The following is a 12497-nucleotide window of genomic DNA, read 5'->3' as shown; positions in this document are numbered from 1 at the left end:
ATAAAAGCAAACGACCAGTAGCATATTGAATTGAATAGTATCGTTCCATTGCATAGTATCGCATTGAATCGTATTGTGTTGAACGGAAATCTGAGAACACTGCATCATCATATTGGTCATCGTAATAAGGCAGGGATGCTAAGATTGGTGGGAAAAAACAAAGACACAAAAGAAATTACATTTTTTGACAATTATTTAATAGTTTTATTTCCTTTCTAGAAATGTCCTTCTGCAACATGCAAGTATACATGATACAAATGTCTCCTCGTGTCTCCTCCATTTATTTTCAGGATCCATCAGAACATTTACGCCTGTGAAAGATACATGACAGAACAGGGAACACGGCCGACACACGAGTATCACAGAATGGAATACTTGGATGGAATCACTGTTATTCACCGATGTCTCACCGAAGCATCGTAGGAGATGGTGCAACGTTGATATCAGTCCACTGAGTCACAGTTTCCTTCATTTCTGTGATTGTTTCCATGCAATTTTTTATGGATGAGCAACACCATGATGTAATTGTGGACAAGAAACACAGATGTCCGAGAAGTTTCTTCACAGCAGAGTCCACCGGATTTACCGAACTGTGATCCGTTCTGCGTCTATACAATACTGATAGTGATTGGGTTTGTACAGATTCTATTGATGCAACACTGAAGGTCTACATGGATAATGATCTCTGATTTACCATCATTTTACCAAAAGAGGAACGAATTTATATATGTATATATATATATATATATATATATATATATATATATATATATATATATATATATATATATATATATATATAAATTTATTCCAGAAAAAGTTAATGATGACTGAATTATATCCCTTTTTTCTGAAAAAGGGATCAGTGTATCTGGAAAGTGTATGTGGGGGGAGGAGGAGAATTTATTCACAATACATTCTGACAAAAGACATGATAGAACATCTGGGGTATAAAAGTATTCTATAAAAAAAAATTTCAAATAGAAAATGTACAACTTCAGTAATAAAAGCAAGCAAAAATCTAGATAGATAGATAGATAGATAGATAGATAGATAGATAGATAGATAGATAGATAGATAGATAGATAGACAGACAGACAGACGGCAGCTCAAAGGAACATATTCTCTCATCTATGCATCCTGATGAATGTAAATGAGGTAGATATGATGAGTGCTCGATCAGCATCGAGGCAGAAACGAAGTGAAATAAAAATAAATGAAGCATTTATACAGATTGATGGAATGAAAAAGAAATAGGGAAGCGATTGTTTTCCGTAAACCGTTTACGCGCAGGAGCGTCGTTCTTAACCCGAAATATTCCAAATACCAGGAAAATGTGCTTTGATCAGCTGTAAGATATTTATTATTAACATAATGAACGTATATACATTATATGGCCATTTCATTTAAAATGGAACTGAATAGAATTACCCATAATGCACTGTGGGCATACAATGTGTGTTCTATTGATACCCATTAGATTACATTGATTGGGTTTTCTATCGAACAATAGCATCTCATACATTTTCCCTTTCAAATGATATACTTTGTTCCTCCAAAAAAAGCAAAACTAGTAATCAAATGTGCTTCTTTAGGTTTCGAATTCAATAACTTGTGTTATGATCACAAGGTGTGCGTTTGTGCTTTAAGGGATGAATACAACGTACACACACACACACACACACACCATGGACAAAAAGTTTGTGGACACCTGACCATAAAATACTTTTATAAACATCCCATTCTGCATTTAGACCCTATTTGCTACTATAAGAACCGCCGCTGTTCTGGAAAGATTTGTGGAGATTTGTGCTCATTCAGCCACAAGGGCGTTCCTTAAGTCAAATACTGATGTAGGTGAAGTGAGGAGGCCTGGGGTGCAGGCAGAAAAATTCCTCCTAAAGGTGTTTAACAGAACTGGAGATCTATCGCAGGAGATCGTCCACTCCATGAAGCTGTATTATTTTTTATTTTTTTTAAGCTGGGGAAAAAACGTTAGTCTCCCACATCCAAAGACTATTTTTCGTCCAGTTTTGGAAAAAAAAGAACCACAAATGGCTGGAAAAGTCAGGTGTCCCAGTACTTTTGTTCATAAAATGTAGATAGATAAAATAGGTATAGATATACAATATGGTCTGGCAAATTATGAAAAATGTATAAATAAATAAATAAATAAATGAAATAACACAATTAGAAAAAAATAAAAAATATATACAGATCGTTTTCCTACTATGGAAACAATAAATTGCATAAATAATAACAATCAAATTTGAAATCTGTGACTATAAACAAAAGAATTAGAAACTGATTAAAAAAAGAAAAAAAAAAAAAAAAAAAAAGTAGGACATTTAAAATCGAAGGGTGCATTTACTTTCGCTCAATGTGAAGATCTGTCTGTCTCACTGCAAGACCATAAGGTTACAGGAGTTAAGTTAATAATAATAAATAAAAAAAAGGTTCTGAAGAGAAGACCACATTCCCTGTTGTGTCGCTACACGCTTCAGGTAGGCAATAAAAACAGAGGAAAAAAAAACCCTGAAGAGCGACTGAACTTGTGCCAATTTAAAGAACCGCAGAAAAACCCCTTGAGTTACACTAAAGGGTGTTAAAGGTTCTCAGCTGGTCCATCAGGAGTTTTGGGTCCCGATTTAAAACTGAGATTTCAATTCAAGTATAAATGCTAAATGATGTAGCTACGATGTTTGTATGCATTGCACACACACACACACACACACACACACAGATGATGACAAACATGTTTGACATTCTAATAATTGTGCAATAAAAGCTACATAAGCAGTGTGAGGTGTAACATATAGCCAGAGGTCATGTGTGTTTAACGTTCCTGTGCTTTGTGTCAGGATTTAGCCGAAAAATGCTGATTTATGTCTTTCAGATGAGGCGCTAATCGCACGATTAGCTAGTGAGAACTAGCGCTCTCGTTTCAGGATGTGCTCGATAGCATGTTACAGACAACGTGGTGTTGTCATGTGCGCTGTACGGAGAAAAGATCGTAGACACCTGAGTAGAAGATTGGTGCGTGAACATCCTTTTCCATATTTAGTTCTCATTTTGCGGTTATAAGAAGCTAAAGTCTTCTGGAAAGATGTTCAGGTAGATTCTGTGGAGATTTGTGCTCAGAGATACGGATGTGGGGTGAGCGGAGGAGGTTTGGGGTTAGGCCAATATTTCATCCAAACACATCTTAAAAATTTAGTTTCTCCGACTTTGTGCTAACAATTTGGTAAAGAACCGCAAAAGTCAGGTGTCCCAATACTTTTGCCCATATAATGTACTGTATTGTGTGTATATGTAAATGCGTATAAAACCAGTCCACCATAGCATGAAGATGATTCTGTCCAGCACTCAACACATCAGAGGGCATTTCGTCTTTTTTCCAGAACTACACCAAAAAATCCACGTGGACGGATGACGTCTAGACGGATAAAAGGTCCAGCCGAGCTCAGGAGTCCAGCCGTCAGTCTCCTACTGCAAGAGAACACAGAAGACAAAAAGCTTTGATAGATCATGTTACAGGTTTCACCGTGGAATTCACTGGCACGACATCAAGAAATTGACATTTACATATAACTTCGACAGCACTTTGTTGCACGATAGGGATGGAATTGAATGAAGATGTCTTTTTTTTTTTTGGAATGACAAGATAATTATGGAAAATAGCAGCGTGTGCGGTTATACTGATGCCTGGGGCTTCGAAACGATGCCGGATCTCATATATTCCAGACATTTTGTAGATAAACACTCATTTTTACTCTCCATTTACTGTTGACATGATCTCCAATCTTCTAAGAAGACGTTCTGCTAGATTTTGTGGAAATTATGCTCATTCAGCCGGTACTGATGAGTAAAGAGGGTGAGGAGGCCTGGGGTTCAGGCAGCGTTCCAATTTATTGAATAGGGTTGAGTTCAGAGCTCTATACCAGAAGATCCTTAAAACAAACTCATGTAAAGCATAGCTTCATGGAGTCTTCATGGTCCCCTAGCTTTTACCCATAGTAGAAAAGGTGCTTGTTGTGATATCGGGAAAATCTTGTCTTCCTTTCCACGTTCATCTGATTAGAAGTTAAACGTTACTCTAGCAGGAACCCTGATTAGGCCACGCCCATTCTGAGCACAGATACACAAAATGGCTTGAATCCAAAGTGCCTTCTAAAAATCATTATTTAAGCTCCCAATCCCAGGCCTGCAACTAAATGAATCGACTTCAGATCAGCAAGTCGACATCGGCTTTCCAGCCCAGAACAATCCCAAGCTGACCCCTGATTACGTAACTGCCAGGAAACCGAGCCAAGCCTCAATCCATATGTGCCTGGCGCTCCTTAGAAAACGCCGAACGGTTTCGCTAATGTCCCGCTCGCAGCTATTTTCCCATGCGTTCCTCACATTTGAGGACAGAGAACCTTTTTGTACTTTTTTTAAACCTCCATTTTTTTTTTGCACTCTGTCTTTCCAACCAAAAGCACATCTCCTCATGCTCCTGAAACTTAATTAGCTGCGGTTGTTTGCACAGTAACATTAATCTCAATCTGGAGCGACTTACGAACGAGGTAACCAGGGACTTCTCTAACTACGTATACAATCAAATAGGAGAAACATCATGCATTAAACAAGAGTAGAATTGAAGTCCAAACCAAGCGATTTCAAGACTTTCAAAGTACAGATGTTATTTCCGAGCCAAGGATAAAGTGTGTGACGATATAGAACGTGAGCACAATGCTAAACTAGACGCAATAAGCTTCTCCTAGTTAGCTTGCTAGCATTGACTCTCCTAGTTAGCTTGCTAGCATCGATTAGTTCCCCTCGTGATCAGATTCTTTTTTTTGCAAAACGACATCCACATCGTTCTGCTTGTTTTTCTCTCTGGATCTAAAGCAAGGGAGGAAATGTTTCCTCCAAAAAAATACCTCAAGGGGCACCTCAGATATAAATCAGCGAGTGTCGCTTTGACGTTTGCACATTAATCTCTGATGTAGAGCCGAGGCAGCTGTAAATGCTCCTCGGTTTAACCGATGAAAATCCTGGAGGTCATCGGCATTTCTGAAATTCACTACGGGGTGAAGATCGGCGCGTTTTTGCGCTGCACTAACACGCCTGAAGATTAAAGGAAGCTGATATGTAAAGAAACTAACTATATGCTATGACGGTGCACACGTTCTATAGTATCTGGGACGAAAGTTGTGGACATCTAAACAGCTCTTTAGCAGGAGATCGCAGGAGATCTTCCGCTCCAAACCATATCTTCATGGAGCCGACTTTCAGTTTTGGGTCTCGTAGTTCAAGTGAAGGGAAATTTCATTTTATAGACTTCTGAGCCTCTAACTTTGTGGTAAAGTTTAGGAGGAGAACCACATGTGTGATGTATAAAATATACATGAAGTGTATCTAACGTTTTTTTGAGTACACCACATCTCTACTGGATTATACCATCTTTTATTTGTTGCTGTTCCTGCTGTGCTGTGGGTAGTGGTGCTGCTGATGTTGCTGCTGCTGCTGAGCTGCTTGCATCTGGTTGTTGTGATGACGCCGTGGGCTCTGAACCGCACCCCCTCTGATGGCATGAACTGGAGACCCAGAGGCTGCTGGGTGATGATGTCCTGATGACGCATGGTGTCCGGCGCGAATCGGCTTGGCTACAAGACATACAGGGAAGGTTGTTGAGTAAACACTTAAGGACAGTCCTTATTGTTAACAATATATAAATGTGAATATGTTGCCCCCTTGTGGCTAAAATACATAACGCTAACAACTAATTATAATAGTAAGGTTCAGTGACTGACTAGACACTGACCAATCTGTGCTGTGTGGCTCCTCCTGGCCTGGTTTTTGGCCCTGACCGCCTCTTTGATTCTCTCCACCTCCTGCTGGTAGCGCCTGCGGTCTCTCATGGCGTTCTCCTTCGCCTCCCTTAACGCCGTCTCGAGGGATTTTACGCGCTCGGCTGTGGCTCGAAGACGCTTCTCCAGCTTGGGCAGCTCGCACCGTAGCTCCGCATTGTCACGCACCAACTTGAGGAACATTGAAGAAGAAGTGAAGATTTTTTTTGCCCAGCCTCCTGGACAGCACATGTGTACGTCTGAGCATGTTATGACGGTTGAAAGAAATAGTATAATATGAACCTGTTTGTGGACTTTGGTGAGCTGTTCTAGATTGTTCTCCAGGAAAATGATCTTCTGCTTCAGGGCCAGGCTGCTTCCTGCCTCGTCCGAGTCCAACTCGACATTCTAAGAGAAAAACAGTGGATCAGTGGATCTAGCACTGAAGAACGCTTTGTAGATGTTCTTCAATGTTGAAAGTGTTACGACGAATTCTTCACATTATTTCTTGATAAGACCAATTAATTCATGGCATTCTGCTTCCTGAAAAGTGCACAATGGCACTAATGGGGAATTTATATTCAGGGAAATACTCCAGAAATAACAAATCTCATGCTCAGACGCCTGGAGCTCCATGATAATTTCTGCTGAGATTGCAAAAAAAAAAAAAAAAAGGCAAGGGCACATCTGCAAGAGCGCTGATTCATATCAGCTGGATGACGCAATGACTCTTTTACTTTACATTTCACTCTTTTACAAGAGCTTCGAGTTGCACCATTTCCCGGGTCTTGCTGTTCGAGCATGTACATCAGTCATCAGCACATCTGGAAGACGAGTCAGCTTTAAGAGCCACCCAAATCCTCAAACATTTCACAACATTTACCATCCTGACACGTGCGTTGAGATCGTCGATGAAGAGTTTGCGCAGATCGTGAAGAGTTTGGAGCTCTTTCATCTGGGGAATGAAAGCAGGCGAAAACAATGGTGAAACGTTTGAAATATTCGCAGGATTTCATTTTTAAAACGAATAAAAATTTCAATTCTGATTTGAACCTACCACAGTTTCTTCAAGACCCTTCAGGTCCTCCTTGGCCTGCTCCCGTTTCTCATTTAATAGACTAAATCACAAAAACAATAAAAATACACTACCAGTTAATAAATTTAGCACAAGAACTTGCATGTTTAAAGATAAAATTGTGCTTTAAATGTTTATTGGGAATTAACTGTTCACTCACTGAGAAGAAAAAACAAACGAATACCAACCATCAACAGAATACTTACATTAGTTTCTGTAGCATCTGGTCCTTCTTCTGTTCATCCTCCTGTAGCTTGTTGTAGTCAGATATGAGCTTTTTCTGCTCCAGCTGGAGAGACTGGTTTATACTGGGGAAGAGGAAACATGGTAAAGAGGTTGGTGATTTAATTCTCACACACAATAATAATGTCATTCAATTGCGCTCCTGAGATTCAAACTCAAAATCGTGTCATTTAATATCTGTACATTTTGTTGAAAAAAAAAAAAGAACAGGCTGAGGAACACATTGAGGGTGGGGGGTACGGGTAGGGGTTAGGGCTCAACATGGTTTCAAACACATCATTTCATTTAATATCTGTACATCATTTCATTTAAAATATTTACAAATATTTTGAATTAAGAAATGGGTAAAACTGTCAGGGGTAGGGGTTAGGAGTAGGGGTTAGGAGTAGGAGTTAGAAGTAGGAGTTAGAAGTAGGGGTTAGGAGTAGGGGTTAGGAGTAGGGGTTAAGAGTAGGGGTTAGGAGTAGGAGTTAGAAGTAGGAGTTAAGTAGGGGTTAGGAGTAGGGGTTAAGAGTAGGGGTTAGGAGTAGGGGTTAGGAGTAGGGGTTAGGATAAAGGTTTTGGGCTATCATAAGATTCAAACTCGTCATATTTAAAATCTACATGTTTGGATTTTTTTAATGAGGGAATGGAAAACAAAGGCTGAGGAAAACAGTATTAGGAGTAGGGCTTGGGGTGGGGTTAGAAATAGGGTTAGGGGTATAAGTAAGGTTAGGTCTTAGGGTTAGTATAGGGTTAGAGGTAGCAGTAAATTTAGGGGTTAGGGTTAGTATAGGGTTAGTATAGGGTTAGGGGTAGTAGTAAGGTTAGGGGTTAGGGTTAGTATAGGGTTAGGGGTTAGGGGTTAGATTTGGGGTAGGGTTAGTATAGGGTTAGGGGTAGTGTTAGGGTAGGGTTAATATAGGATTAGGGGTAGTGTTAGGGTAGGGTTAATATAGGATTAGAGGTAGTGTTAGGGTAGGGTTAGTAGTAAGGCTAGAGGTTAGGGTTTGTGTTGGGGTAGGGTTAGTATAGGGGTAAGGGGTAGTAATAAGGTTAGGGTTAGTGTTGGGGTAGGGTTAGTATAGGGGTTAAGGGTAGTAGTAAGGTTAGGCGTTAGGGTTAGTATAGGGTTAGGGGTAGTAGTAAGATTAGGCATTAGGGTTAGTATAGGGTTAGGGGTAGTAGTAAGGTTAGGGGTTAGGGTTTGTGTTGAAGTAGGGTTAGTATAGGGTTAGGGGTAGTGTTGGGGTAGGGTAAGTATAGGGTTAGGGGTGGTAGTAGTAAGGTTAGGAGTTCTGATTAGTGTTGGGGTAGTGTTAGTATAGGGTTGAGGGTAGTAGTAAGGTTAGGGGTTAGGGTTAATATAGGGTTAGGCGTAGTGTTAGGGTAGGGTTAGTAAAGTATTAGGGTTAGTATAGGGTTAGGGGTAGTGTTGGGGTAGGGTTAGTATAGGGTTAGGGGTAGTGTTGGGGTAGGGTTAGCATAGGGTTAGTGTTGGGGTAGGCTTAGTATAGGGTTAGGGGTAGTATTAAGGTTAGGGTTAGTGTTGGGGTAGGCGTAGTATAGGGTTAGGGGTAGTATTAAGGTTAGGGTTAGTGTTGGGGAAGGCTTAGTATAGGGTTAGGGGTAGTATTAAGGTTAGGGTTAGTGTTGGGGTAGGCGTAGTATAGGGTTAGGGGTAGTGTTAATGTTAGGGTTAGTGTTGGGGTAGTGTTAGTATAGGGTTGAGGGTAATAGTAAGGTTAGGGCTATTATAGGGTTAGGGTTAGTAGTAAGGTTAGGGTTAGTTTTGTGGTAGGGAAAGTGTTGAGGTATTGTTAGTATAGGGTTGAGGTAATAGTAAGGTTAGGGGTTAGGGTTAGTATAGGGTTAGGGGTAGTATTAGGGTTAGTGTTGGAGTAGGGTTAGAATAGGGTTAAGGGTAGTAGAAAGGTTAGGGTTAGTATAGGGTTAGTAGTAAGGTTAGGGTTAGTGTTAGGGTAGAGTTAGTGGTTAGGGTTAGTGTTGGGATAATGTTAGTATCGGGTTGGGGTAGTATTAAGGTTAGGGGTTAGGGTTGGGGTAGTGTTAGGGTAGTAGTAAGGTTAGGGTTAGTGTTGGGGTAGGGTTAGTATAGGGTTGGGGTGGTAGTAAGGTTAGGGGTAAGTGTTAGGGTAGTGTTAGTATAGCGTTTGAGTAGTAGTAAGGTTAGGGGTTAGGGTTAGTGTTGGGGTAGGGTTAGTATAGGGTTGGGGTAGTAGTAAGGTTAGGGGTTAGGGTTAGTGTTGGGGTAGGGTTAGTATAAGTAAGGCTGGGATAGGGGTTTGTGTTAGGGTTACTCTTAGGGGTAGGATTAGGGTAGGGGCTTAGGGTTAAGTTTGGGGTAGGGTTAGGGGTCAGATGGCATATACTACTACATTACTACTGCTAGCCATGTTCGTTATGTTGGGGGTAGGAGGGTAAAGTTTGGGGTAATTAGGAAGTTAGGGGGGATAAAGTAGGGTTAGGAGTAGGATGGATTCTACTACTCAACTACTTTTTGTTAGCCATGTTAGATATGTCGTAAGTTAGTCATTTTCTTTTTTAGCTCTTAACTCTCTCAGCTTGTCCAAGATCTTCTGCTTCTCATCAATCTCATCTCGCAGGCGTGAGAGCTGCTTCTGATGGGCCTCGCTGTGACCTTCCATCTGCTCCTGCAGCGCCTTCTACATGCAGAAAATGCAAATATCTATTTTTAGGTAATAATTTTTTTAAATAGCAAAAATCAAGAAAACTTTTGGATCCTGGGAACAGATGTGTCCAAACGTCTAACTTGTAATGTAAATACAGTAAATACACTCTAAACCTTTACATGTTCATGTAAATAGAGTGGCGCTGGTGGCAGAGATCACATTGTTCTATACCTTCATCTCTTCGGCATCCTTCATCTTGTTCATGTGTTCCATCTCCTTGTCCATCACGGACACCTCGTGCATCTTTTCTAGATCAGCAACGATGCAACGAACACGTAATTACTTGCGAATAAATATATATCAAATATTCTTTTTTTTTTCTTCCAATGTTATGTTGCTCCTGATACCACAATCAACAGAATTCTAGAAATGTCTGTACATTTTGTGCAACGTCACTTGAAAATGAGCTCAGGTGCCTCCCAGTTTTTATTTACCATTCCTGAGAGGTTTCTACACCTTGACTGGAGTCTACTTGTGGAAAAGTTTATTGGTTGGACATGATTTGGAGAGGCACACCCCTGTCTATTGGGGGCCCTCACAGCCTACAACGCATATCAAAGCAAAAACCAAGCTATGAGGTCAAAGGAACTGCCTGCAGAACTCAAAGACAGCTCTGGAGATGGATTCAAAAAAGGCTTTCATACTGAAGATTGCCAGGACCACTGTGGCCTCCAAATTGTGTGTGGCACAACCAGGACTCTTGTAAGAGCTGGTCACCCGGGCAAACTGAGCAATCATGGGGAGAAGTGCATCAGTAAGAGATCCTGGGTAGAGATGGGACAAAGTTCCAGAAGGACAACCAACACTGCAGCTTTCTACCAATCTGTGCTTTACTGCAGGGTGACCGATAAACTCTGGAAGCAAAAATTGTGTAGTGAATACGTTTGTACAAGACAAACCCTGAGCGTGGAGTCTGGCCAGCTCCTCCATCAGCGAGTCCTGGCTCTCCTCCAGCTGCCTCTTCTTTTGTTCCATGTTCTGCATGTAGTCGCTCAGGGATCTGATCTTGGCCTGGAGCTGGAGCAGTTAGACACAGACGCACTCATGCACTCAGTAATGACTGAGACTTTATGGATATTTTTAAAAGCACATAAAAATAAATTAACATGTCGAACCGTACTCTCTGGACACATGGGCTTTACAGGTGCTTTTTCAAAGACATTGATTTTAAAATACATATTTTAAACATCGTTTTATTGTGACAAAAAGAGGCCTGGTTATGCTTAGCTGCAGTGCTTCATTAATATATCTCAATGCCTTTCGTGATGTTCCTACTACATTTCACAATTTAGTAACAACTACAATCCATTCTGTGGCAATGCAATACTATTGGGATATGGGATCACCTGTTTCTACCACTAGAGAGCACTGCTGAGTGTCTATGATGGCGTATACTCGGGGGTTTCCCTGCATTGCAATGGGGTGCATGCAGAACTGTACTGGGCTTGAAGTGTAATTAGTGGTGCTTAAAATGCTTTAATTTTCCTTTTTCGATCACATGACCAGAAGCGGTAGGTTTTTGCCCACAGAAAATTAACGGCGCCGAAAACCCGGGTGTCGCAGATCGGCCTTCGGGCATCCAACAAGCACGTATGACATATTCACTCGTAGCTGGTACGAATTTGCTTGTGGCCATACGCCCCCACGAACCTGAGACCCGCTCGGAATTCTGGGAAATCTGCGCAATTTCTGACCCCGTAGAGAATGAATGGGGAGTTTGACACTTATCTGTTGTGTGCCACATTAAACCATTCGGTACGGTCAAGAGAATCGTTGGTTAAGTGCCAAAACACGTTATGTGAACCCACGAAAATGCAAAACTTTAGTGGGACGGGCGTGTACCACTTCTAAATGCTCAGCACAGGGAGGGGAATCGAATGCTGGGTGAATTACTGATGTCACTTGATGTCATTTGCTCCACCCCCTTTAGAAGTCCATTGCAAACATGGGCATGTGACGTATTAAAAACGATCGTCTCGCCGAGGAAATTCGCGGCTCAGAAATCATAGCGTAACATTCTAGAATTTATATTCAGTATTCAAGATCGCTCAACTTTTTGCAATAACTAGATTTTTGGACCACGAACGAATCCTGACTGACCTGTGAGATGAGGAGCTGGCAGGACGCGAGCTCTTTCTCGTTGGCCTGAATCTTACGTGTCGTTTCCACTTGAGCTCCTTCCAGTTGTTTGCTGCGGTTCACCAGGGACTTCACCTCCGATTTCATTTTGCTGATGAAGAGGCGTGCCATGGTAAACTCCTCTTCCATCCCTCCAGGGCCCTCTGCTGTCTGCCGAAAGGCAAAAGAAAGCAGATAACAATACAATAATTCCTTTATTAAATTAATGAACTCTCTTTAATGTAATATGTAAAACTAAAAAAATAAAGATATGCTTTACATGGGTTGGAGTGGAAGATCTCCAGCTATAGAGCTCTGATCTCAACCCTATTGGGCTGCACCCCAGACCTCCTCACATCACTGATATGGCAATCTTACCGTCTTGAGCTCGCTGGTGCCGATGACACTACCGATCTCTGCGAGCTCTCGCAGCAGCATGCTGAGGATCTCCGCAGATCTCTTTTTGTGGTGTCCACTCACGTCCTGCAGCATGGCCAGATCCCTTTCCAAGGTGCACAGGATTGTCTGTAACAA

At 41.3% G+C, this 12497-nt stretch overlaps 1 protein-coding gene across 1 annotated transcript in view; it reads right to left on the bottom strand.

The window, feature by feature from the left end:
- Nucleotides 1–2328: 2328 nt before the first annotated feature.
- Nucleotides 2329–12497, bottom strand: part of kif5c (kinesin family member 5C) — a 30478-nt gene continuing 20309 nt past the window's right edge. Inside the window, exons 15-26 of the mRNA XM_046845760.1 lie at nt 12342–12488; nt 11946–12134; nt 10745–10862; nt 10017–10093; nt 9709–9818; nt 7116–7217; nt 6892–6952; nt 6718–6789; nt 6138–6242; nt 5810–6026; nt 5446–5651; nt 2329–3489 (exon numbers count right to left, since the gene is read on the bottom strand). Of these exons, the coding sequence (XP_046701716.1) occupies nt 5452–5651; nt 5810–6026; nt 6138–6242; nt 6718–6789; nt 6892–6952; nt 7116–7217; nt 9709–9818; nt 10017–10093; nt 10745–10862; nt 11946–12134; nt 12342–12488 (1398 nt within the window). The 3' untranslated portion in view covers nt 2329–3489; nt 5446–5451. The remainder of the gene's footprint in view (nt 3490–5445; nt 5652–5809; nt 6027–6137; nt 6243–6717; nt 6790–6891; nt 6953–7115; nt 7218–9708; nt 9819–10016; nt 10094–10744; nt 10863–11945; nt 12135–12341; nt 12489–12497) is intronic.

The sequence above is a fragment of the Silurus meridionalis genome, chromosome 3, assembly GCF_014805685.1.
Source record: "Silurus meridionalis isolate SWU-2019-XX chromosome 3, ASM1480568v1, whole genome shotgun sequence".
NCBI lineage: Eukaryota > Metazoa > Chordata > Actinopteri > Siluriformes > Siluridae > Silurus > Silurus meridionalis.
The sequence above is the reverse complement of the archived record's forward strand: the minus strand, read 5'-3'. Positions and strand labels throughout refer to the sequence as shown.